The sequence below is a fragment of the Sapajus apella genome, unplaced genomic scaffold (assembly GCF_009761245.1).
Source record: "Sapajus apella isolate SASKATOON/1434 unplaced genomic scaffold, GSC_monkey_1.0 scaffold6, whole genome shotgun sequence".
Lineage (NCBI taxonomy): Eukaryota > Metazoa > Chordata > Mammalia > Primates > Cebidae > Sapajus > Sapajus apella.
In genome coordinates, this window is record NW_022436946.1 from 65,603,197 (window position 1) to 65,626,739 (window position 23,543).

Consider the following 23,543-nt stretch of genomic DNA (forward strand, 5'->3'; position numbering starts at 1 on the left):
TTAATATTACCATTTCGTGATTCCTGGCCTTTTTTCATCATTCTTTCAGCATTTGTAAGTCATACCAGGAATCAAGCCTTTGAAGGTGGTGCTGTGGGTAATTTAGGCTTCTTACTAGATGAAATGTCTTCTGGCTAAGTTCTGGCTTCAGTGTCAAGGAGCTGCCAGTGGCTATACTGTGACGAATAAGGATGTTTATGATTAAGCATGTATCTTTTTCTTTGTATACATTATTCAGCTGTCTTCTTTATTATTTGTTTCCCATTCTAGGCAATTTAAATATTTTTCGTTATATCTCAGGTTATCAGCCAAAAAAGCTGTGATTTCCAATTTATGTTATTCTATAGCTTGTCTTCTTTAGTCTCATTATTGTATACTTTTTTGAAAACATGTCACGTAACTTTTTAAAAATGCGTATAGTAGGGATATGATAGATCATTTAGTACACTGATTCTCAAAACTGGCTAATCATTTCTATTCACTTCTTTAAAAAATACACAGAGATACCAGGACTTTACCCTGGAACTGAATTTGGTTTGGAAGCTTAGTCTATTTTTCCTCACATGACTGGTGCTCAGTTAGCTTTAAAAAGCACACATTTGGTTTATTCTTACCAGCACTGCCATGATCACCAATCCAAACCATTTTATAGATGGAGAAACCAAGATCACTGGAAGTATGCAACACCTTGCCCAAGGTGGTGTGGTGCATAGAGGAGCCTAAAGACGCCTCTGTCCTGAGTTTTAGTCCCATATTCTGTCTCCAACATTTATACATGTTGGATAGTCTGTTAGACATATTCTGTGTCTGATTGTGGAGCCTTTCTTTTCCTGAATATCATGAAAAGTTATCAGAAATAACATAAATTTATTTGATGTTAGCTATTAGAATCCATTCTGCTACTAGATATTTATGTTCCTAACCAACAAAATTTATCACAAACTATTGATATATTAACTACCATCAACAGTGATGAGGACAACACTGTAAAATACATTAAAACATTTTAAATTGCTGTTTTGGATAATTCAGGGCATTGCATTGAGGAAAATATTTTGAGTCATTGCATTAAGAAAATAGGGAATATATCTCTCACTTTCAGATTATTTACCATATTTTAAATGTATTTTACATTATGGATTTGTAGGTCCACATACAATATAAATAACTTCCTCCCTTATTCACGTGTAGCTTTTAGCAGCAATCATTATGTATCAATTTGAATTTGGTTATTTCAGCTGCTAGCAAAATCATCTTTAGGATATTTACTCTTATGCTAATTTTATTTTCTTCTGTGGGTGACTACTTCTTGGTTTGGTAATCTAATGAAAAGGAATATATTTCAATGTTTATGGCTATCATGTGCAAATTTTTAAACTACATGCCAGAAGCAGTTTGGATATGTTATCATTGTCATGTTGTTTGTCAGTAGTTGAATGGCCTAGGACTGGTCATTTTTTCAGACTAGGAACCTCTACCCTGCTCCTTTCACAAGCCTACCTTGGGTGCTACCATTTCTGTTTCATGCTGGGCCATGCAGTTTTACCATGGATTGTGCGGCATCTTACTGTTTGGTGAGCCCAAGCATTTTCTAAAATAAAGATAACTGGTGGCACATTTTCCCCTTAAACCATTTTTGCTGTTTTTTATTCCTATTCTGTTAACAATCATGAAAAATCTTATAAATGCTCATGTCTCTCACAATCATTTTGGTAAGTTTTTTCTATTTCAAAATAAACCACAAGGTAAAGAATATTTATAATATTTTACTGCTATTTAAAAATAAAACACGATACTGGAATACATTAGTAGAACGTTAACAGGAAAATCCTTGAATATATCCTTGACCGTATTCATCACGGATATTCCTTTCAATAGAGGTTTTTTTTTTTATTTTTTTTTTTTTGTTTTTTTGTTATATAGAGGGTGACACAAGCATCTGAGAGTTCAGAATAGAGCCATTTTGATAATTATAAGAAAGAAAGTGGCCCCTTGAGAACAGATACGGGTTCCTTATCTGGAAAAAATGAAGATGTGATTAATTATCTGTCTTCAGATTTATAAAAGATTATTTAAGGGTAATGGTACAAAATTGAGTGGAAAGAAATGGAATTACATTGCAGTAAGCAGTAATTTGGTTAGGAATAAAAAAGAATTGCCTAAATATAGAAAGATGGTAGAATTTACATTATTGCAAATCTTTCAAAATTGTGTGGACACTTTCTTGGTCTTACTAGTTTGATCACTGACTTTCTTTGCCCTTGAAGGTAAGAACTTGTCAAGGCAGAGTCTTCTGAATCTGTCTGTCTGTGCTATTTTCACATACTTAAATTGAAGGAACTAGGTTTTAGGTTAAGTTACTATCCAAGGAGACACCAAAATATAGTAACTTAAACAAGATAAAATGTGTTGGTTTTTTTTGCCTCCTAATAGTGTAATGGTACGCAGACCAGGGATTTAGGATGTAACCACCACCCTTTGCTGGGTGGAAAGAAGCTTTTAACTTATTACCATCTTCCAGTCAGCTGAAGGGAGTGGAAAATGGACAGTGGAGTAGTGTGTCTCATTCCTTTCTAGGGACACAACTCAGAAGTTTCACACATCACTTTTCATTTCATCCCTTTGGCCAGCAGGTTGTCTCATGTCCCTCCAAGGTGCAAGGAAGATAAGAAATACACTCTTCACCTGGGAAACCATGTAGCCAGCAAAAACTGGAAATATTATTATTAAAAGGGAGAGAATGTAAATAAATAATTAAAAAGAAGAGAATATTGATGGGCAGTTAGAATTCTCTGCTACAGCATGAAAAAAGTTTCAATATTTGGAAACAAAAGTTATGTGGCATATTAAGATAATTTAGCAAATTTGTGCAATTATATTTGCATAATATTTACATGTTGTCTAGTGGAAAGCCAAAAAGACTAATAGGCAAACACTGAGATTCATTCAGGCTTCTCTATAGACATAAGTTTTCTCAGCAGCCCTCAAGATTATTGTATAACATTTCATTGAGATGACTGTAGCTAGTTTGGAGTAGGAAAATAATTGTCTTGAGATCTTTTTTCTCAGTAGAGAACCTAGCATACATTAGACAAGTTCCCTTATCTGTAAACATGTCCCAAAAAGCAAATCTCTGTAAACTCTTGAAGAATTAGGCTTCATGCTAAGTTTTAAGTAACAATTCTTGCAATACAAATCTCCATCAGCAAGGAAGCTGCTGTTGCCACTGCTATTACTGCTTACTCAAGAATCAGTGTTTCAGCCAGAAACAGGAAAGCTACCAGATATGGTAGCTGCCACCACCATTACTTAGCATCTACCTGTTGTTAGTGTACAGATACTAGAGATTGCCATATCTACCTAAGAAAAACCAAAACACCACCACCACAAGCTTCCAGAAGAGCCACATGGTCACCGTGATGCCCATTTCTCCTTTAATGTGCTGTGAGGATATATCAGCTTGGCAAATGACATGTTTCATGCAGAAAGTCTAGCTGCAAGAGAGTCTGGGGAACATAGTTCAGACTTTTAGCCACAAATATACAGGAAGTCATGCTAGAAGCAATTAGGAGTTTGGTGATATTTGCCACATATGGCTTCAGAAGGATATTAGTTGAATTTCTTGCTTTACATCTGCAGTTTAGTCCATGTATTTCTGGGAAAGAGTAACAAGCCAAAACTGTATCATGTTTTGTTTAGAATGCTCGAAGCTGAACATTATTACTCCCAGGATATATGCCTTCCTAAGCTACAACTTTATTTGGTACTTTTCCTCACTGTTTAAGAGTCAAAATAGTCATGAATTTTAGCTTACACTACTTCCAAAAGTAGTTTGTAAATGATTTAGATAGTTAAAAACAGTAACTGTCAAATGGTTTTAAATTCCTATTCCTATCCATGACCAGAATTGCTCTTTTCTTTCCCATAATTCAAGCTTATTTTTGCCAAGTAATGAAGGCAGTAATAAGAGCATTGAAGTAGCATATAGTTTACAAAAGCATCTTTTCATCAAAGCCCTTCAGGGAAAAGAACTTCCTCCTCACAAAGCAACAGATAGGAACAATATTGAGTGAAAGAGAAGTTGGAATATATAATCAAACTTAAAATCACTTCTGTATCAGTCAGCTATATTATCAACAACCACAAAATCTCAGAGATATACAGCAATTATTATTTATTTATTACTTATCTTTGGGTCAGATGGGACAGCTGTGAAGATATTGGCTCTGTGGCTGTTAGGTACAGGATGGGAGGATGGGTGCACATCTGCTTCACAAGGCTTTCATTTACTCCAGACCAGCAGCAGGCCAGGTCATACACTTTTTTTTTTTTTTTTAAGATAGGATCTTGCTCTGTCACCCAGGCTGGAGTACAGTGGCAGGATCACAGCTCACTACACTTTTGACCTCCTCACTCAAACAGTGCTTCCACCTCAGCATCCCAAGTAGCTCGGATGACAGGTGCATGCCACCATGCCCGGCTGATGTTTTCATTCTACTATAAAGACACATGCACAGGTATGTTTATTGCAGCGCCATTCACAATAGCAAAAATTTTGAATCAACCCAAATGCCCATCAATGATAGACTGGATAAAGAAAATGTGCCATATATACACCATGGAATACTATGCAGCCATAAAAAAGGATTAGTGCTTGTCCTTTGCAGGGACATGGATGAAGCTGGAAACCATCATTCTCAGCAAACTGACACAAGAATAGAAAACCAAACACTGCGTGTTCTCACTCATAAGTGGGAGTTGAACAATGAGAACACATGAACACAGGGAAGGGAACATCACACACCAGGGCCTGTTGGGAGGTGGGGGACTAGGGGAGGGATAGCATTAGGAGAAATACCTAATGTAGATGACAGGTTGATGGGTGCAGCAAACCACCATGGCATGTGTATACCTATGTAACAAACCTGCATGTTCTGCACATGTATCCCAGAACTTAAAGCATAATTTTTAAAAAGCTTTTATTTTTTATAGAGTCAGGGTCACTATGTTGCCCAGGCTGGTCTTCAACTCTTGGGCTTGAGATATCTTCCTGCCTAAGCCTCCCTAGTAGCTGGGATTATAGGCATGATCCACAATGCCCAGTTAATTTTTTTCTTTTTCGTATTTTTAGTAGAGATGGGGCTTTGCCATGTTGGGTGCCAGGCTCGTCTCGAACTCCTGACCTTAAGTGATCTGCCCACCTTGGCCTCCCAAAGTGCTGGGATTACAGGTGTGAGCCACCACACCCAGCCTGTCACATACTTTTAAAGCAATGACAAAGCCACAAGAAAGTGAGCAGAAACACCGGTTCTTCTTAAGGCCTAGGCTTGCAACTGGCACACTTATTTCAGTACACATTTTACTGAACAAAGCAAGTCACACGTTCAAGTCCAAAGACAAGGATGAGAAAGTATATATTCTGCCTTTTGTAGAATAAACTGCAAAGTTACATGGCAAAGAATATTGACAGGAAAGGGATCGTGAGAAATTAGAACCAATTGAATCTACCATTTCTGCCAAGTCAAAGTCTGATGATTATCAAAAAATATTTGAGGATAATTCTTTTATACCTCAAATACCTCTGTTTTCTTATTTGTGACTAATAAATTATCATTAGGTTTACCCACATTCTACATGCTCGGATAATGCTTATTTAATCTCCGTGATTGAGATATGTAAAGAAAATAAATTTCCTAGCTGTGAATCTAAGAGAGGTGACAATGAAAGATTAGGTGTCACCACCACCCCCAATCATTGCAAATTTTGTGAGAATTGGAGAATTGTAATTATTTCAGTATTGTAATAGATTTTAAAATATGAAAAGGCAATTTTGAGACCAGGCATGCTGGTTCACACCCATAATCCCAACACTTTGGGAGGCAAAGGCAGGAGGATCACTTAAGCTCAGGAGTTTAAGACCATCCTAGGAAACATAGCAAGACCTCATCTCTACTAGAAAATAAAACAATTAGCTACTTCAAAGGATGAGGTGGAAGGCTCACTTGAGCCCGGGAGGTCAAGTCTACAGTAAGCTATGATTGTACCACTGCACTCCAGACTGGGTGACAGAGCAAGACTGTCTCAAAAAATAAAAATAAAAGTAAAATAAAAGGCAATTTTTAAAAATCTTGTTTCATAAATACAAAAGACGTGTTTGAGAACACTGAGTGTTTATTCACAAAATCAGTCTAGGTTCACATCAACTATATGTTCTTTTGGACCCATGACTGATTCTAAAAAGGCAATGATAATAGATGAATTTTATTGAGCAGTGTGATACTTCTTGATGAAAAAAACTGAATTATATGATTCCTTTGACTAGCTTTTCTTTAATAAGCATGATGAACATGAGTATGGACTAATGATATTCAACTTAACATTACTTGAGTCAAGAATGTTCTCTGCTGCAATGAATATGAAATAGTAACCTTCAAATTTGATTCTGAATGAATTAAATAAGATTATTTTTCACAGTATCTCCGATATAGTATATTTTGATGTATAAAGAAAAGGTAAGATAATAACATCTTAGAATCCAGAAATGACTACTGGTCAATTCTGTTTTTAGAAAGCCATCCAATCTGATGTTACTCTCATAATGGAAAACAGTGGTACAGAAGTAGCACTTCACAGCAGACTATAAATAGGAAAAAATATACCAAAATTTTAAGTGCTGAAATTGTGATTATTTTTCTTCTTCACAAAAATCGTAATTTCAACAACTAGCATTGAGCTCTTGTTATAAACCAGGTACAGTCCTGAGTGTTTTACATATATTACATTTCATTTACCCCACAAACAACCTGACAAGGTAGAAATTCTTATTATCCTTATTTACAGATGAAGAAACAATCACAAAGAGGTTCATATGTTTCTAATTTTTTTATAATTAAGTATATTGCTTTTGAAAACAGGGCCTGGCACAGTGGCTCATACCTATAATCCCAGTGACTCAGGAGGCTAAAGTGAAAAGATCCCTCTTGAGGCCAAGAGTTCAAAACAAGCCTGGCAATGTAGCAAGACCCCCATCTCTAAAAGAAAATGATAAATTAGCCAGGCATGGTACTGCATGCCTGTAGTCCCAGCTACTAGAGAGGCTTTGGCGGGAGAATCCCTTGACCCTGGGAGTTCAAGGCTGCAGTGACCTCTGATCACGTCATGGCATTCCAACTTGGGTGATAAAGTGAGACCTCATCTCAAACAAACAAAAAAACAGAAATAAAATAATAACCACTTAAAGCAAGAAAATTATAGCATCTTAACAATTTGCAAAGACTGTGACATACTATTTGTTAAGCTTTTTGCCCAGGGTGGTTCTGTGCTATATAGAAAAGACTTTGAGTTCCAGTATAATCTCTTGCCTTGAGCAAGTTCCTTAAAACCTCTGTACCTCAGTTCTGCATATGTAAAATGAGTCTACTTATATTTGCCCTGCTTCTCAGAATTTTTGAGAGGATCAAATGAAATATATGAAAACAACTTCTAAGTCATAAAGTACCATATAAAATTAGGCAGTAATTTATTATGTAGTCAAATTTTTAAAATTTACAGCTAGAATATTGTAATTAGATGTCTACTAGGTAACACATGGCACATGTATAACCAGAAAATTAAAAACATAAAAAATGAATACTTATTGAGAAAATCTAACAATGACATAAATATAGCTTCAAACTCCTTTCTTAGAATAAATAGGTAGTGCTACAGCTAAAGCCAACTGCAGATTTTGAGACATGCTATAGAACACAATGTGTGGCAAACAATATCATTATTTAAATGATATTTTGCATTGCCATTTTGTTAATTAGTTCTCACATGGCTGTAAAATTAGGATTCTTAATATCAGTTAAATGAAGGAACAGCCAGGCGTGGTGTGTCACACCTGTAATCCCAGTACTTTGGGAGGCCGAGGCAGGTGGATCACAAGGTCAGGAGATCAAGACCAACGTGGCCAATATGGTGAAACCTCATCTCTACTAAAAATACAAAAACAGTAGCCGGGCATGGTGGCAGGCGCCTGTAATCCCAGCTGTTTGGCTGGCCGAGGCAGAGAATTGCTTGACCCTGAGAGGCGGAGGTTGCACTAAGCCGAGATGATGCCACTGCACTCCAGCCTGGGCAATAGGGCGAGACTCCATCAAAAAATAAATGAAGGAAAGATTTTGTTTTGTTCACTGTTATATCTCTGTTGCCTAGAACATTAACACATAAATATTTTGTTGAAAGAATGAACAAGATAATATTCTGACAACTGAAGAAGAGACTTTAAGAATAGCTATAACACATCACACAAAAAATGTTAAGTGTAAATAATACTATTAATATATATACTGGAATTGCTTTTACATGTTTGGCAGATTCTTAATTTTTTTCTTACTTGCTTTACTTAGGGACGTTCTTCCTTAACACAAGAGAAAGAGGAGTTTGCCCATGAACATGAAGAAATGAAGAACCTAGAAACCATTGTTCAAGAAATAAAACCAACTGCCCTCATAGGTAAACTTTTTCTCCTCTCCACTTTCCCCCTGACCACCATTTTGACCTGATTGGTGTTTTTACTACCAATTTTGGGGGTATAATTTAGCCTTTTTAAAATTCTAACCCTTTGAATTCAAAAACAAAACCACATGTTCACTCAAGTGACAGTACCCTGTAGAGACCTAGATTTTTAACTTCAGTCCTGTCTTCTTTCTCTTACTGGTCTGAGCTGAAGTGTGTGGCCTCCTTCTGTAGCTTGCTAATACCTGGCACATTTAGCACTTTTCTAGGCTTGATTACTCCAGATAGACAGTGGTTCTCAGCTAAGAGAGATTTTTGCCAGGCAGAAAACATTTGGCAACCTGGAAGCTTTTAGCTGTCTTAACTAGGGCAGCAGGGTTGGAATGGGAGTAAAGGGAGGGGCTACTGACATCTAACCAATAGGGCGGCTGAAAGATTCTGCTAAATATCCTGCAGTGCACTGGACAGCCCCTGTGACAAGGAATTGTCCAGCCTAAAATGTCAATAGTGCTGAGGCTGAGAAACACTGAAGTAGATAAGACCCTCCTGGAAGACAGGGATCACATGTCACAAATCTTTATATTCCTTATAGCACTTACTACCATACTTACACATTGCATGTGCACTACAAGACTTTAAAGTGGTTTAAAAAAAACTCAAAGGAAGTTATGAAGCTTTATACTTTATTTTGTGTATATATAATGTTGATTTTTACCTTGTAATATACTCCATTCCTGTAAGCTCTTGTGAAACAGATGATAATATTGAAAATAATGATGATAATCATAATAAAACAAGTACTTACTCCATGACAGGAATTTTACTAAGTGTTTAATATTGTCTTTACAAAATATATTCTGTCAATAATCTTATTGTTTTTCATTTCCATTATGCTAATTGCTTTATTCTTCTGTTAAAGTTATTTCAATGGGTGGTACTTCACTTTTGAAATTGAGTCAAATGGTTGTCTTAAGTGATAGCATTGGTTTATAAAACTTAATTGCTTGATAGCCTGACACATTGAAATATACTAATAGAATTGCTTATGGAGAAAGTATACATACTGGACACAGATTTCCAAGTGATTGGCCACTAATTCACTGTATTATAGGAGCCAAATATTATCTTTAATATGTATTTGTAGATTTGTGACCCTCAGGATTGTAAGGATTGTTGGCATTAACAAACTTGCCTGTTTTTGTCACTATATTTTAACAGAAATATTCTATACAGTATTTTGTTTAGGGCCTATTAGAAAATGACCTGACAGAGATCATTGATTTGGGGCATGGGCTTCTTGTGTGAATTAACCAATGACAGTGTTAATCACCAGTTTCTTATTTCTTCATTAGGAGTTGCTGCAATTGGTGGTGCATTCTCAGAACAAATTCTCAAAGATATGGCTGACTTCAATGAACGGCCTATTATTTTTGCTTTGAGTAATCCAACTAGCAAAGCAGAATGTTCTGCAGAGCAGTGCTATAAAATAACCAAGGTAAAGTAAAACTATAGCTGATATTTTAATAATCAAATTTGTATTTATTATAGGGAGACCTAGGATATCTAAGGTGCTTACTGTTTATATTTAAAAATTATACACCCAAAATGGAAAGAAAAGCACACAGGTCAGAGGGATAAGAATTATTTCCTTTCCTAGAATGTTGTATAAATCTTCTTCCAATAAAATAAAATACATACTTCAATGTGTTACTGATAATTTTCCTCAAGTGATTTGGAAATATCTAAGATTTAAACATAGTAGTTAAATAGAAAGGATAAAGCTTGGTTCTAGAGGCTTATTAAAATAGCTTTTTAAACTAGCTGTTCCCAAACACTGAAGCATACAGTGTAAAACCACAACCTTATTTTTGCTCTGCAAAATCCTGGGTTTGGGTTTTGGTGCCATGGGTGGAACACTTGGACAACTATCTTGACATCCAGCCAGATTGGGATAGGAGTCCTCAGTGTTTCAATATTTTACTATGATTTATTTTATACCATGTTTGAACTAATATATATTTGACTAATATGCTGAAAGGAGCCTTTTTCCCTTCAAAAATGATAAAACATCATTACAACAAAAAAGAGATTGAGTCTTATCTATCTAAAACATTTATTTTGGAAATACAAAACAAACTAGACAGGTAGACATGAAAGCTGTGTCACTCTGCACTAATTGGAACTTAATGGCTCTACTTTAATCATAGACCCTTAAATGCTTACTAGAATTAATGATTTTTTTTTTGGCAAGGAGTCACTCCATTGTTTATCTCTCTTATTTGTGATGGCATCAGTGTTCTCACTAATTTTGTCTCCTCTCTAAATTGGGGAATTTGCCTCACATTATTCAGTAGTCCTAAAATCCTTAAAGGAAACAAAAAATGTCCTTTGAGCAACAACAAAATTTTAGCATCATGTCTTGCACATAGTAGGCATTTAATAAGTGTTTAATAATTATTTTGTGTTAATATATCTCAACAGGCCTCAAAGGTTAAGAGACTTATCTATAACACACATAAAGAAAGCCAAATTTATGTAGTTATGTTTTAAACTTTGAATGTGTCTGATATAAATGTATGCTTCATATCTTTCTTATGATCTTGGCTAATGGTCTATGCTTTTCTACATAAAACATTAAAACTTATTTTGAGAATGAAAATTTAGACACTGGTTTGGCTAAAGGATTGAATGAAAAGGAAAGGTCTGCCTGTTGGTAGATGTGAATTTCTCTTGCTGCAGGCATAGGTGAAGATAGGAAAACTTAAATTACAATATACAAAAAGACTATTGAACAAGAAAAATATAATCCAAAAATGGTATGGGAAGATTTCCTTTGCCATATTAATAACATATATTTGAGAATGTTTAGCTAGCTACAGTACTATCATTTATTTGATGACATTTCCCCTGAACATATGGTGATTATAGAAAGATAGGCGGGAAGAGTGGGAGTGAAAGAGGGGAGGGAGATACATAATGTTACAGGCCTTTTTCTCAAATACAATTTTCCAAAACCTTTATACATGAAATAATAATTTAGTTACATTAAAAAGTTGTTTGTAACAAAATATTTTATCTGCTAAAGAGCTTAAGGTATCTGACTTGTCAGAAAACAAAACCAAATTCTGTGCAAAACATAACAGTGTCTTAAAAACAGCTAGCTGAGAATTTCTGTTTTTCTGTCTCACGTATTTTCATTTTTTTATATCTTGAAGAAGGTTGAATTTTTATGTTATATAAGTTTAAGAACAACTAAAAGGTATGTTATGACATTTGCTAAAAACAAGTTATAATTTAGACTGTAGATCCAAGAGATATGAAAGTTAAAACCCATTCTGTCATCATTTAAACTGTGCTTGGGGATTTGATGCTTTAGACTTTTCAAACAGATTTCTTAGACTGTGATTCTTTATTTGTCGAGGATTTCTGATTCCTCCTTTGAAGCCTAAATACTCTCAACTAGATGTCCACTCACCGTCACAGATGAGACAAATATTCTTTTGATTAGCAGTATGAAATGCAGTACCGAACAGGCCCTAAGTTAATGCCTTTTTTTTTTTTTTTTTTTTTTTTGAGGTGGAGTCTCACTCTGTTGCCCAGGCTGGAATGCAGGTGGTGTCTCACTGCAACCACTGCCTCCCAGGTTCAAGTGATTCTCTTTCTCATCCTCTCAAGTAGCTGGATTACAGGCGCCTGCCACCACACCCAGCTAATTTTTGTATTTTTAGTAGCGATGGGGTTTCACCATGTTGGCCAGGCTGGTCTCAAACCCCTGACCTCAAGTGATCCTCCTGCCTCAGCCTCCCAAAGTGCTGGGATTACACATGTGAGCCACCATGCCCAGCCAAGTTAATCCCTTTTTAAAGCAAGGGATACATGAGATTCCTCAAAAACAATTATGACAAAATATTAATACTAGGCAAAATGAAGACAATTGTTGAAAAATATTGATAACTTAGTCTTCCTCTTACTTGCCAATTCTACCCCTGCCAATGAGTTTGTTTCCTATGTGAGTGATTCTCCATAGAACTTTTTTTTTGAGCTGGCGTCTCGCTTTGTTGCCCAGGCTGGAGTGCAGTGGTGCAGTCTAGGTTCACTGCAGCCTCTGCCTCCTGGGTTCAAGTGATTCTCCTGCCTCAGCCTCTCGAGTACATGGGATTACGGGCACCCACCACCACTACCCAGCTAATTTTTGTATTTTCAGTAGAGAAATGTTGGCCAAGCTGGTCTCAAACTCCTGACTCCAAGTGATCTGCCTGCCTTGGCCTCTCAAAGTGCTGGGATTACAGGCGTGAGCCACCATGCCCAGCCCACATAATTGTTTACAATATAGAAATATATATGATTTTCTCAGTTTTTATTTTGGAAATGTGTGAGTTCCTAAGCCCCAACCCAAAATATCATTATTTTTAATATGTAAATATTAGCCCATCATTTTTTATCTTCAGAAATCTATTAATTGGAAGCCTATATAGAAATGGTTAATGAGCCTGTGGGTTGAACCACTGCAGAGAATACAGTGATGGTCTTAGGGCATCCTGTACTTTGCATGCTCCTCTTGGGAGTAAAGAGTAAGATAGAGAATAGTAATAATCACCCATTCCGATACAGGTTGCCCAACATCACAAAAGCTTTTCCAGACTAGGAAGTTAATATAAAAACAGACTTCTTTCTAAATGCTCATAATTTAGGCTATGGGGTAGTTCTGTTATGATACATTTGTTTTAAAATATCCTGCTTCTTTTTAAAGTGAGTTGTGTGTGTCTTCGTTGTAGGGACGCGCAATTTTTGCCAGTGGCAGTCCTTTTGATCCAGTCACTCTTCCAAATGGACAGACCCTATATCCTGGGCAAGGCAACAATTCCTATGTGTTCCCTGGAGTTGCTCTTGGTGTTGTGGCGTGTGGATTGAGGCACATCACAGATAAGGTTTTCCTTACTACTGCTGAGGTATTGTAAAATCCTCTCAGTTTACCAAGGGTATAAAATACCATGTGTGCTCAGCCTAGGTTGTCTAATGTTTTATTTATCTAGCATCTCAGCTGCTCTCTGGAAGAAGTAAAGTCTGAAAAAGAGAAAATCTCCAGTGGAGAATAAGGGGTTGGTAGCATGTTCATACTGAATCACAAACAAAAGGTTCTTCTTCAATAGATGTTAGAATAGGTTGTGTTTTGATTTCTTAAGAGGAACATTTTTGTGTCTTCACACATCAGATCAAGTTCTGTGACAGTGATGAGACAATTAAAAATATTGTTTCCAGGGCTAGGCATGGTGGCTCATGCCTGTAATCCAGCACTTTGGGAGGCTGTGGCAGGCTGATCACTTGAGCCCAGGAGTTCGAAGCCAGCTTGGCAAACATGGTAAAACCCTTTCTCTACTAAAAATACAAACATTAGCAGCACATGGTGGTGCGTGCCTGTGATCCCCACTACTGAAGAGGCTGAGGAAGGAAAACTGCTTGAACCAGGGAGGTAAAGGTTGCAGTGAGCCAAGATCGTACCACTGCGCTGCAGCCTGGGCTACAGAGTAAAGCTCTTATCTCAAAACAACAACAACAACAAAAGTTTCCAAATGACGATTAAGTGGTAAATATTTCCCCATTGAGAACATTGCTTAATAATGAATGGCATTTTGAAGGTTTAAAGTGAAATTCTGACATGGTATAGTGAACATGTTTATCATTTAGGGTTCAGTACAGGAAACAGAAACCACCCTAGTATTTAGGCAGAAGTTAAATCAGAGTAGGAAATTAGTTGTTTATGAAATCATTAAAAGAGTAGGAGAAGGGAGCTCTGTCTGGGCCTTGAGGAAAGATTCTCAGAACATCAGAGCAGTCCCACTGGGGAATCTTGTACTGTCATGAACTGTGAAAGATCTGAGCTTTTACTCTACTTGCAAGATAACAACTTAGCCACAATTTCATAGATATTGACAGAAGACATGTAACTCTTAGGTCAGAGACAAAGGACTTTGATTATTCCTGGCACAAGTGATATCATGAGCTGCATGTTCCTATTAGTTCCCTCCTTGTCCCAATCCTCAGCACAATGATAGTGATTGGGCATATATTTGTAAAATAATGAGCTTTTGGTAATCAGAATGTTCATCAGGTTGATATCATGTTTTCAGATTTGAACAGGATACTATTTGTGGATGAGAAACTTGAATTTCTTCTCTTATGATTAAACCTTCGCAGTTGAACTGATCCAAATAGAATTTGATTGATAGTCAAATATTTTTATCCTACAAATATGTTTTCCGTTGTGAAAGGGAGCCCCAAATATATAGACAAAGAGTCTTATGTTACTGACATGATCTAAAGGAACATAATCTTGGTAGCTAGCGCCCGGCATCATTCTATGAGAACAGATGTCTGGAAGCTATAATGTTCTCCTGTTGTTTTCTTCACTGCATTAAAAGCATGCCAGCTGAAGTCTCAGGTTTTATTTAACTCAGAAAATCTTGTTAAACATAAATGGATATCTCATTACTAAGAGAGCATTTAAAAGTTGTTTTTGCATTAATGAAAATGTAATCATTGTCGGTTTTGGTTACTTGCGGTAGTCAGTGTTTTCTTTCTTAAATAACTCTAGCGCCCTCTAGTGACAAATATTATGAAAAATATTTTCAATTTACTCTCTAAGAAAGGTAATCACTACTAAACAAAAACTTTGAAGAAAAACAATGTAGTGTTGTCAACATACCACATCACTAATTCTTATCATAGCTAGTGATCTCTCTGGCTGTATCTTTTGGACTTTCTACTGGTTTTCTCTTAGGCTTCAACCCAACATCCCTGTTTTTTATATCATCTCTATTATGTCCCCATTAATTATTTTGTCTGTCTCCTTTTCATCTCCCTTTTAAGTAAGAGCTTTTCTCTAGCATTCATTTTTTGTTACCAGTTTTTTCTTCTCTTTTTCTTATGCTTTCAAAGATCTTATTCATTTTTTTCTATTATCTTCGTTTTAGTAGTGGCCAAATCTGTGTATCTCTGTTCTCATCTTTTTCTGTTATCTCCAGTTGCCTGTTGGATAATTCCACAGAAATGCCCTACTGTGTCCTTAAACACAACATGATTATCTTCCCTCATTCTCAGCACCCACAGTTTTATTAATGATACCCCCTTTCCAAGCAGGCATCAAAGCTTAGAAGCCTGACATTCTTTTCATTCTCCCTTATCCCATATCTTTCAAACACATCATGTGTATGTATGCCTGTGTAACTGCTTTATCTCTTATCCTGCCTGGAAAGTCATCAGAATTATTCTCCACTGATCTAAGTTTGCCCTTTAGGGTACTGCTTAAATCCCACTACATCCTGGAATCTTTCTGCGACAAGTCTAGCTCATCTTGATCTATCACCTAAGCCATGGCTGTCTTTATTACACACTTTGACATTTAATTTTATTTCTGGTTATATTACGCTCTTGAGAGCTTCTTATCATAAAAGATTAGGTGTGTTCTTTATAACTAAGTTGTAGATTTTCTTTTTTAAAGACAGAGAGTCTTCCATATACTTTTAAAACTTCAGTAGCACCTAGCGCAATGCTAGACACAAAGCAGAAAATTAATAAATACTTGTTGAATAGGATTAAATAGAACTATTCATGTATCTTAGCAAGAAGAATAAATACAATACCACAGACATTCACTACGAGATGGCTGCAAAAAGAAGAAAAGTACTTCTTGTCTAGATTATATTTTGTCATTAACAAAAGTAATGTATAGGAGATCTATCTGAATTTTTTATTTTGCAACTACAAATTTAATAACTGTTAGGATTATTGTCAAAATACTAGTTGGATCTCTTATGGAACCAGAAATTTTATGGGTTAGCACCAATCTCAAAGAATATTTCTGGACATTTTTTTTTGAGACCAAGTCTTGCTCTGTCACCCAGGCTGGAGTGCAGTGGTGCAATCTTGGCTCACTGCAACCTCCGCCTCCCGGGTTCAAGCGATTCTCTGCCTCAGCCTCCCAAGTAGCTGGGACTATACGCATGTGTCACCACACCTGGGTAATTTTTTATATTTTTAGTAGAGACGGGGTTTCACCATGTTAGCCAGAATGGTTTCAAACTCCTGACCTCATGATTCACCCACCTTGGCCTCCCAAAGTGCTGAGATTACAGGTGTGAGCCACTGTGCCCAGCCATTTCTGGACATTGTTATATGATGAAGAGATTTTTGGCTTTCCTGGCACTGTAGACAGTCTTCTGGACCTCTGGTGAGAGCACACAGTGCTCTCCCCTGGATAGCTGTCCTCCTCTGTTTCAGTATCCATTTTCACTACTCTATCATCTTCCTCTTTCTTTTCTTTTCCCTTGTTCCCCTAATGTATCAATTGGAAAGTATCTCACATTTCATGGTACAATAGAAAAGGAAGTGGACTAAAAGGAAACCTAGATTCTGTTCCCATCTTTTTCAACAATTGTGTGATCCCAACCAGCACCGCACCTCTCTGGGTTTAGTTTCCTTATTGATAGAAGTGATGACGAAATTAGATAATCCTGTTAATGTCACTGGTTTTTGTATAGACCATTATATGTGACCATTCACTTCTTATTTGCATACCCGCCACATTGTATGATGTGAAGTATAAACACTTTCTTTCTTTTTTTATAAGGTTATAGCTCAGCAAGTGTCAGATAAACACTTGGAAGAGGGTCGGCTTTATCCTCCTTTGAATACCATTAGAGATGTTTCACTGAAAATTGCAGAAAAGGTAAAACCACTCTTGTTCAAGCTTCATTATTTTTCCTTCCTTCTCTTGCCAAATATGCATTTTTAAGTATTAAAAATCTGCTTCCTTGAAATGTATACCTGTATCACCTTACTATGTCAGAAGTCAGAGAAGTGAGGCACAGTGACTCCATAGAGCTTAGGAGCTGCATTTGCTCCTCAGAGAAGAAAGGAAGAACTGGGCTGAATAATTAATTTCCCTTCCTGTCATTCTTTTTTCTCCTAAAATTTAAATAATTTGTTAGGGCTTCCTGTCAGCCAGATTTCTCCTATTTCACCTTTTGAAAGCTATTCTTTTCTATATCACATTTGTGATAATTAGCAAAATATTACAGATATGGTAGAGTGACATTTAGACCTTGAACTCTACTTTCCATATTTATGTCACTATGGTGTATGGTATCTTAAATGACAGATCACAACTGATAATACTGGGCAGAAGACAAAATAAAGAGGGCAAAGAACTTGGAAGCTGTTGGGGTGGCAGATGAGCTACTGAAGGAATTAGCCAAGAAGAACCCAAAGGCAGAGAAACTTTCTGTAACTAAACTGGAAGACAGGTGGACTTTTTTTTTTTTTTTTTGTAGTATAATTGTATTAGTTTTCTTGGGCTGGGATAACTACATACCACAGTTATTTAGTAACTGTTTTTAAATATTTAAGCCACAGACTGTGTGGCTTAAACAATGGAAACCTATCTTTCCATAATTTTGGGAGCTGGAAGTCTAAGATCAAGATGTCCGCAGGTTTGGTTCCTCTGGGGCCTCTCTCCTTGGCTGGCAGATAGCTGCCCTCTTTCTGTGTGCCCATGTGGACTTTTCTCTGTGTATGTACACACTTGTGTGTCCAAATTTCCCCTTCTCATAAGAATAACCATCAAGTTGGAAGTAGACCATTCTAATGATCTCATTTTAACTTATCTCCTTGAAGGCCCTATTTCTAAATACACTCACATTCTGAGGCACTAGTGGTTAGGGCTTCAACAATGAATTTGGGGTGGGGGGAGCACACTTCAGCCATTACAGTAGTTATATGTTTAAATTGGGGTTTCTCTACCTCAGCACTGTGGATATTTTGGGTGGATAACTGTCATGTGGCTGTCCTGGGCATGGTACAGTGTTTAGCAGCATTCCTGGCCTCTGCCCACTAGATGTCAGTAGCACCTGCTCAGTTGTATCAACCAAAACTACAGACATTGCCAAGTATCCCCTTGGGGGCCAAATTGGTTCTGGTTGCAAATCACTAGCTTAAGCTATTAGCAAATTATCTAAACAACACCAGTTAAAAGTCTCATATCATTATTTATCTTGTTGACTGAAGGTAGAGTTTTAAAAAGAAGTAATGCTTCAAAAACCTTGACACAATAATCTGCTTGGTTATCTAATTATAAAAAAGTATGTTCATATTTTCTACTAATATGTATCTGCTAGTTTCTCAGTAGATTAAACTATTAATATGCTGAATAGCATATATTATTTTAAGTTCATTTTGGAGATTTAAATGAAAAGGAATTAGCTTACAATTAGAGAAGGAAAAAAAGCAGGGGACAGCAGGGGAGTGCAAAAAGATTCAGCTATTACACCTAGAATAACAGAAGAATACAGAGTGCATACACAGAAATTGAGAAATTAGAACAAAGAACCAACTTCAGAAAGGAAGATCATATAAGTGGAGTGCAAGTTTGAGGTATCAGTGGCACATTCAGATGTACCATTTTATCAAATAGATAGAAATGACTGAAACTTAAAAAGAGGCTAGATAAAAGACCTGGGCATCTTCTGCATGAAGTAACTGGTGAATGTCTAGGAGTGGGTGGGGTTGCCAAGAAAGCAAGTATAGAAAGGAAAGAAAAATGAGGATAGCATATAGTGTGTTATTCTGTCTAGAAGACAGAAGAAAGATGCCAGCTGAGAAGAGAAGTGGTCAGGATTTTAAGAAGAGACTCCAAACTGAGCAGCATGCCAAGAATTAAGAGAGAGAATTTCAGAATGGGAGTGGAAGTTGTGGCCAACACAGCCAAATCTTGGAGAGAAAAACAGACGCAGACTTTTATTTGGTACTTTAAAAGTTATCAGAGATTTTTACAAAAGAAATTTCAAGATGTTCAAAAGGTTAAGAAGTCAGAGAATTAGGAAAGCAATAAAATATAAGCCACTCTGTCAGAGAGTTTGGCATGGACAGGACAGAGACTGAAGATTTCATTGAGAGAGGGGATTATTTCTATGGTACATACCTGGGAGCAGAAAGAGGAGATGAATTTCCATAGAGTCTGTGTCAGTAATGAAACAATTGTTTTATTATAAAATTAATGTAGTCATCTTAAACAGGCATGAGGATCTTTTTGGGGTGATGCAAATATTATAAAACTGTGATATATTGTTGTACAGTAAATTTACAAAAATAATTTAGTTGTGCACTTAAAATGGTTGAATTTTGTGTTAATTATATTTCAACAAATCTGTTTAAAAAGTAATACCACATTATAGGCACTTTGGAAAATAAAAAGAGAACAGGAAAATAACCAATATTCTATTTTTCTAATATAAGCACTATTTTTTTCCTGTATTTTGAGTCTTTATTTTCTAACATCATTATAGTTATGAAGTATACATACTGTTTCCTGCTTTTTCATAGACATCTCTTTATAATACAGCACAATATTTATAACCTTAATTGTTCATAAATGCATAGTTTTACATTGAGAAAAGATAATTAACCATTCTGATATTCTTTGAAATCAGACTTATCAAAATAAATCAGTCATATAAATATTGGTTTAAGAACTGGTATGAATTAGGCCGAGCACGGTGGCTCACACCTGTAATCCCAGCACTTTGGGAGGCCGAGGCGGGTAGATCACCTAAGGTCAGGAGTTTCAGACCAGCCTGGCCAACATGGTGAAACCCCTTCTCTTCTAAAAAAGTACAAAAATTAGCCAGGTGTGGTGGCAGGAGCCTGTAATCCCAACTACTTGGGAGGCTGAGGCAGGAGAATCGCTTGAACCCAGGTGGCAGAGGTTCTGCAACATCCCAGATCGTGCCACTGTACTCCAGCCTGCATCTCAAAACAAACAAACAAACAAACAAAAGCTTGTGAATTAAATAGTACATATGGAATGATTAATTTTGATGAGAAGAGTCCATTTTTCTAAAAGTAGGGAAAGAGAAGATGTATGAAGATACTAAGGAGATAGTTTGAGTTGGTCAAAGGGGAAATTAAGGTCATTTTTTCTGAGTAGTTGGAATTTTCTCCAGCGATATGATGTGATAATCTGATTCTCCAGTGTATGATGTGATCACTCACTCCAGTGAGTGATGAGTGTCAAATGGAAACTTGAAGACAGCAGGAAGGTTTGGAATTGCCTTTTGGGAACCACGAGAGAAAGTTTTAAGAAAAGAGAGAGAGAAAAAAAGTATAATGTGCAGACTAGAAAAAAATATAGCACCGCAGAGTGTTTACTGCATGATTCTAGGATGCACAGCCATGAAAGGAGAAAGCCAGCTCTGAGGGGTCCCCAAACGAGGGACTAGAATTATGCATGTAACACAGGATGTGGTGACAAGGGATTTTGTGATACTGGCAAAGAGCACTGACACTGACTGTGGTGTGCAGATGATAAGCTGAGCAGGATCAGGAGACCCTGGAGTACAGGAGGAGATTTTGTAGGAGGCTCTGGTCAGAATAGGGATTCCTAAAAATTCAGGGTTCCAGGCATGGTGGCACGAGCCTGTAATCCCAGCTACTCAGGAGGCTGAGGCAGGAGAATCGCTAAAACTGGGGAGGCGGAGGTTGCAGTGAGCCGAGATCAGACCACTGCACTCCAGCCTGGTGACAGAATGACCTCTGTCTCAAAAAAAAAAAAAAAAAAAAAAAAAAAAAAAAAAATTCAAGCTTCAGGTTTAGCAGGACTACTTAGGTATTTAGTTCAAGTTAATTATCAGTCAGGTCATGACAATACTTTTAACGCTGGCTTCTCGGAGAAGTCCAGGTGTGATAGTGCTTGAATCAGCCTCACTTACTTTCCTTAGTTGTTGGTGTCATTTTCCTCTCTCACTATATGCTTTATAATTGCTTTTTCATCTTATATCTTCATTGCTTATATGTGCTTTTATTATAATAACTTAATGTTTTTGCAAACATAAGATATACAATGTTTTTGAAATGGATAAAAACTCCCACTCACATGGGCTCACCATCACCTCTATTTATTAAAATAATTAATACTATTTTCTTATACCTAGATTGTGAAAGATGCATACCAAGAAAAGACAGCCACAGTTTATCCTGAACCGCAAAACAAAGAAGCATTTATCCGCTCCCAGATGTATAGTACTGATTATGACCAGATTCTACCTGATTGTTATTCTTGGCCTGAAGAGGTCCAGAAAATACAGACCAAAGTTGACCAGTAGGATAATAGCAAACGTTTCTAACTCTATTAATGAGGTCTTTAAACCTTTCATAATTTTTAAAGGTTGGAATCTTTTGTAATGATTCATAAAATGCTTAGATTAAGATTTTACTTTAAGAGTCTAAAAATTAATGGAAGAATATTGATATAAATTGGGATAAACATCATTTGAGACAATTTTGCTTCATTTTGGCTTCCCGTTATTTATGGTTTCTATCTGAATTATTCTGCCTACATTCTCTTTAAAAGCTATTGTACCTACTACTGAGAAACTCATTGTTTTTATACATGAAACTAATGGGAAGACCAAAATTAGTAATAAATTGATATAATCAACATTAAAATGCATAATTCTTTGGTTGACCATTTTGTTAAAATCTTTTTTTTTAAAAAAAGGTAGAATTGAATCTAGGTGTAGGTGAACTTTTGCTAAGCAGAAATAACATAACACTGTGTTGTTGCCTAGAGAAAGATAACTTCTCAGGTATTTTTATTCCAGTCCTAGATCATATATGTTCTTTAGTGCAGCCGAATTCTAACATTTCTAAGAAAGATCATTGCTGTTTACAATGCCTTGTACAGCCTTAGATTTTAATATTATTTTGTCATTGTTATAGCTCATAGAGTAAAGCTATTATTACCTTGCTCCAGAGCCAGAAATCCCACCTAAAACTACCTTTATTTCCCCTTGATCAGTCATCCTATCCTTCAGCTACTATACTGTTGCTGCAGGGCCTTTGTGGACTGTGGTCCCTGTTCAGAGGTTGATACCTTTAGTTCAGCACAGCCTGAGCAGTGAGGAGGTCTGAAAGGAGAGAATAAAGTTAAGATACGTGAGCAAGGGCTGCCTGAGGAACTGACCTCTTAAAGATCTCAGGAGTTAGTTCCTACTGGAGTTACCTGCCACAATGGCCTCTTGATTAACTCAAGTAACTAAGGGCTCACTGTGTTAGGATCACCTCACTTTCTCCTGAATTTGGACAAAGTGTTATAATTAAGTTCCCAATATCAGAAATTATCTTAAGGTATTAAAATATCTTGATTACCAAAACCGTTCTATAAGAAAGAGTAGTTATATGCCCAGATTGTATTAATTTATTTTAGAAACTAATGGTTGAAGTAATGGAAAAAATTTTAAATTATAAAGCTAAGGTGCAATAACATTTGCTATTTATTTGTAGAATTATTTGAAGAATTTTGTTTTTGAAGTAATGCTTTAAGGAGTATAAGATGTTCAAAATAAATTATACTATAAAATGATTTTATTGAAAGTTGAAGGTTACGCAAATTGTTTTAGGTATAAGCAGAAGAGGTTAAGGTATTTCTAAAGGTAACATATAGTCAAGAGTTTTCTCAAAATAGTTATTTGGAGAAGAATCAGAATGTCTATGTATTTCTTGTCTATGTTGTCTTAGAGTTCTAACCAAATGTGTTTACCCATGCAAAAGATTTATTAAAGCATAGAAAAAGTGAACGAATAAAAATATAAAATAATTGTCCTTGTTTCTTAAAATGTTACACTGTAATGCTGGGTCTTGGGTTCATATGATTATGTATGATGAATCCGTAAAATACTCTAATTGCTAATTTCAGTATGAACATCATTCATTTAATATATGTGGCTGAGCACGGTGGCTCACGCCTATAATCCCAGCACTTTGGGAGGCTGAGCCAGGCAGATCACCTGAGGTCAGCAGTTCGAGACCAGCCTGGCCAACATGGTGAAACCCTGTCTCTACTAAAAAAATACAAAACTTAGCTGGGCTTGGTGGCTCATGCCTGTACTCCCAGCTACTTGGGAGGCTGAGGCATAAGAATTGCTTGAATTGGACGTTGCCATGACTGAGACCGTGCCACTGCACTCCAGCCAGAGTGAGACTCTGTCTCAAAA

The 23,543-nt window shown here is 36.5% G+C and overlaps 1 protein-coding gene across 1 annotated transcript in view; it reads left to right on the forward strand.

The window, feature by feature from the left end:
- The window catches only part of ME1 (malic enzyme 1), a 196,671-nt gene extending 173,523 nt beyond the window's left edge, over positions 1 to 23,148 (forward strand). Inside the window, exons 10-14 of the mRNA XM_032275410.1 lie at positions 8,391 to 8,496; positions 9,852 to 9,994; positions 13,275 to 13,448; positions 17,126 to 17,224; positions 21,483 to 23,148. Of these exons, the coding sequence (XP_032131301.1) occupies positions 8,391 to 8,496; positions 9,852 to 9,994; positions 13,275 to 13,448; positions 17,126 to 17,224; positions 21,483 to 21,653 (693 nt within the window). The 3' untranslated portion in view covers positions 21,654 to 23,148. The remainder of the gene's footprint in view (positions 1 to 8,390; positions 8,497 to 9,851; positions 9,995 to 13,274; positions 13,449 to 17,125; positions 17,225 to 21,482) is intronic.
- Positions 23,149 to 23,543: the final 395 nt, after the last annotated feature.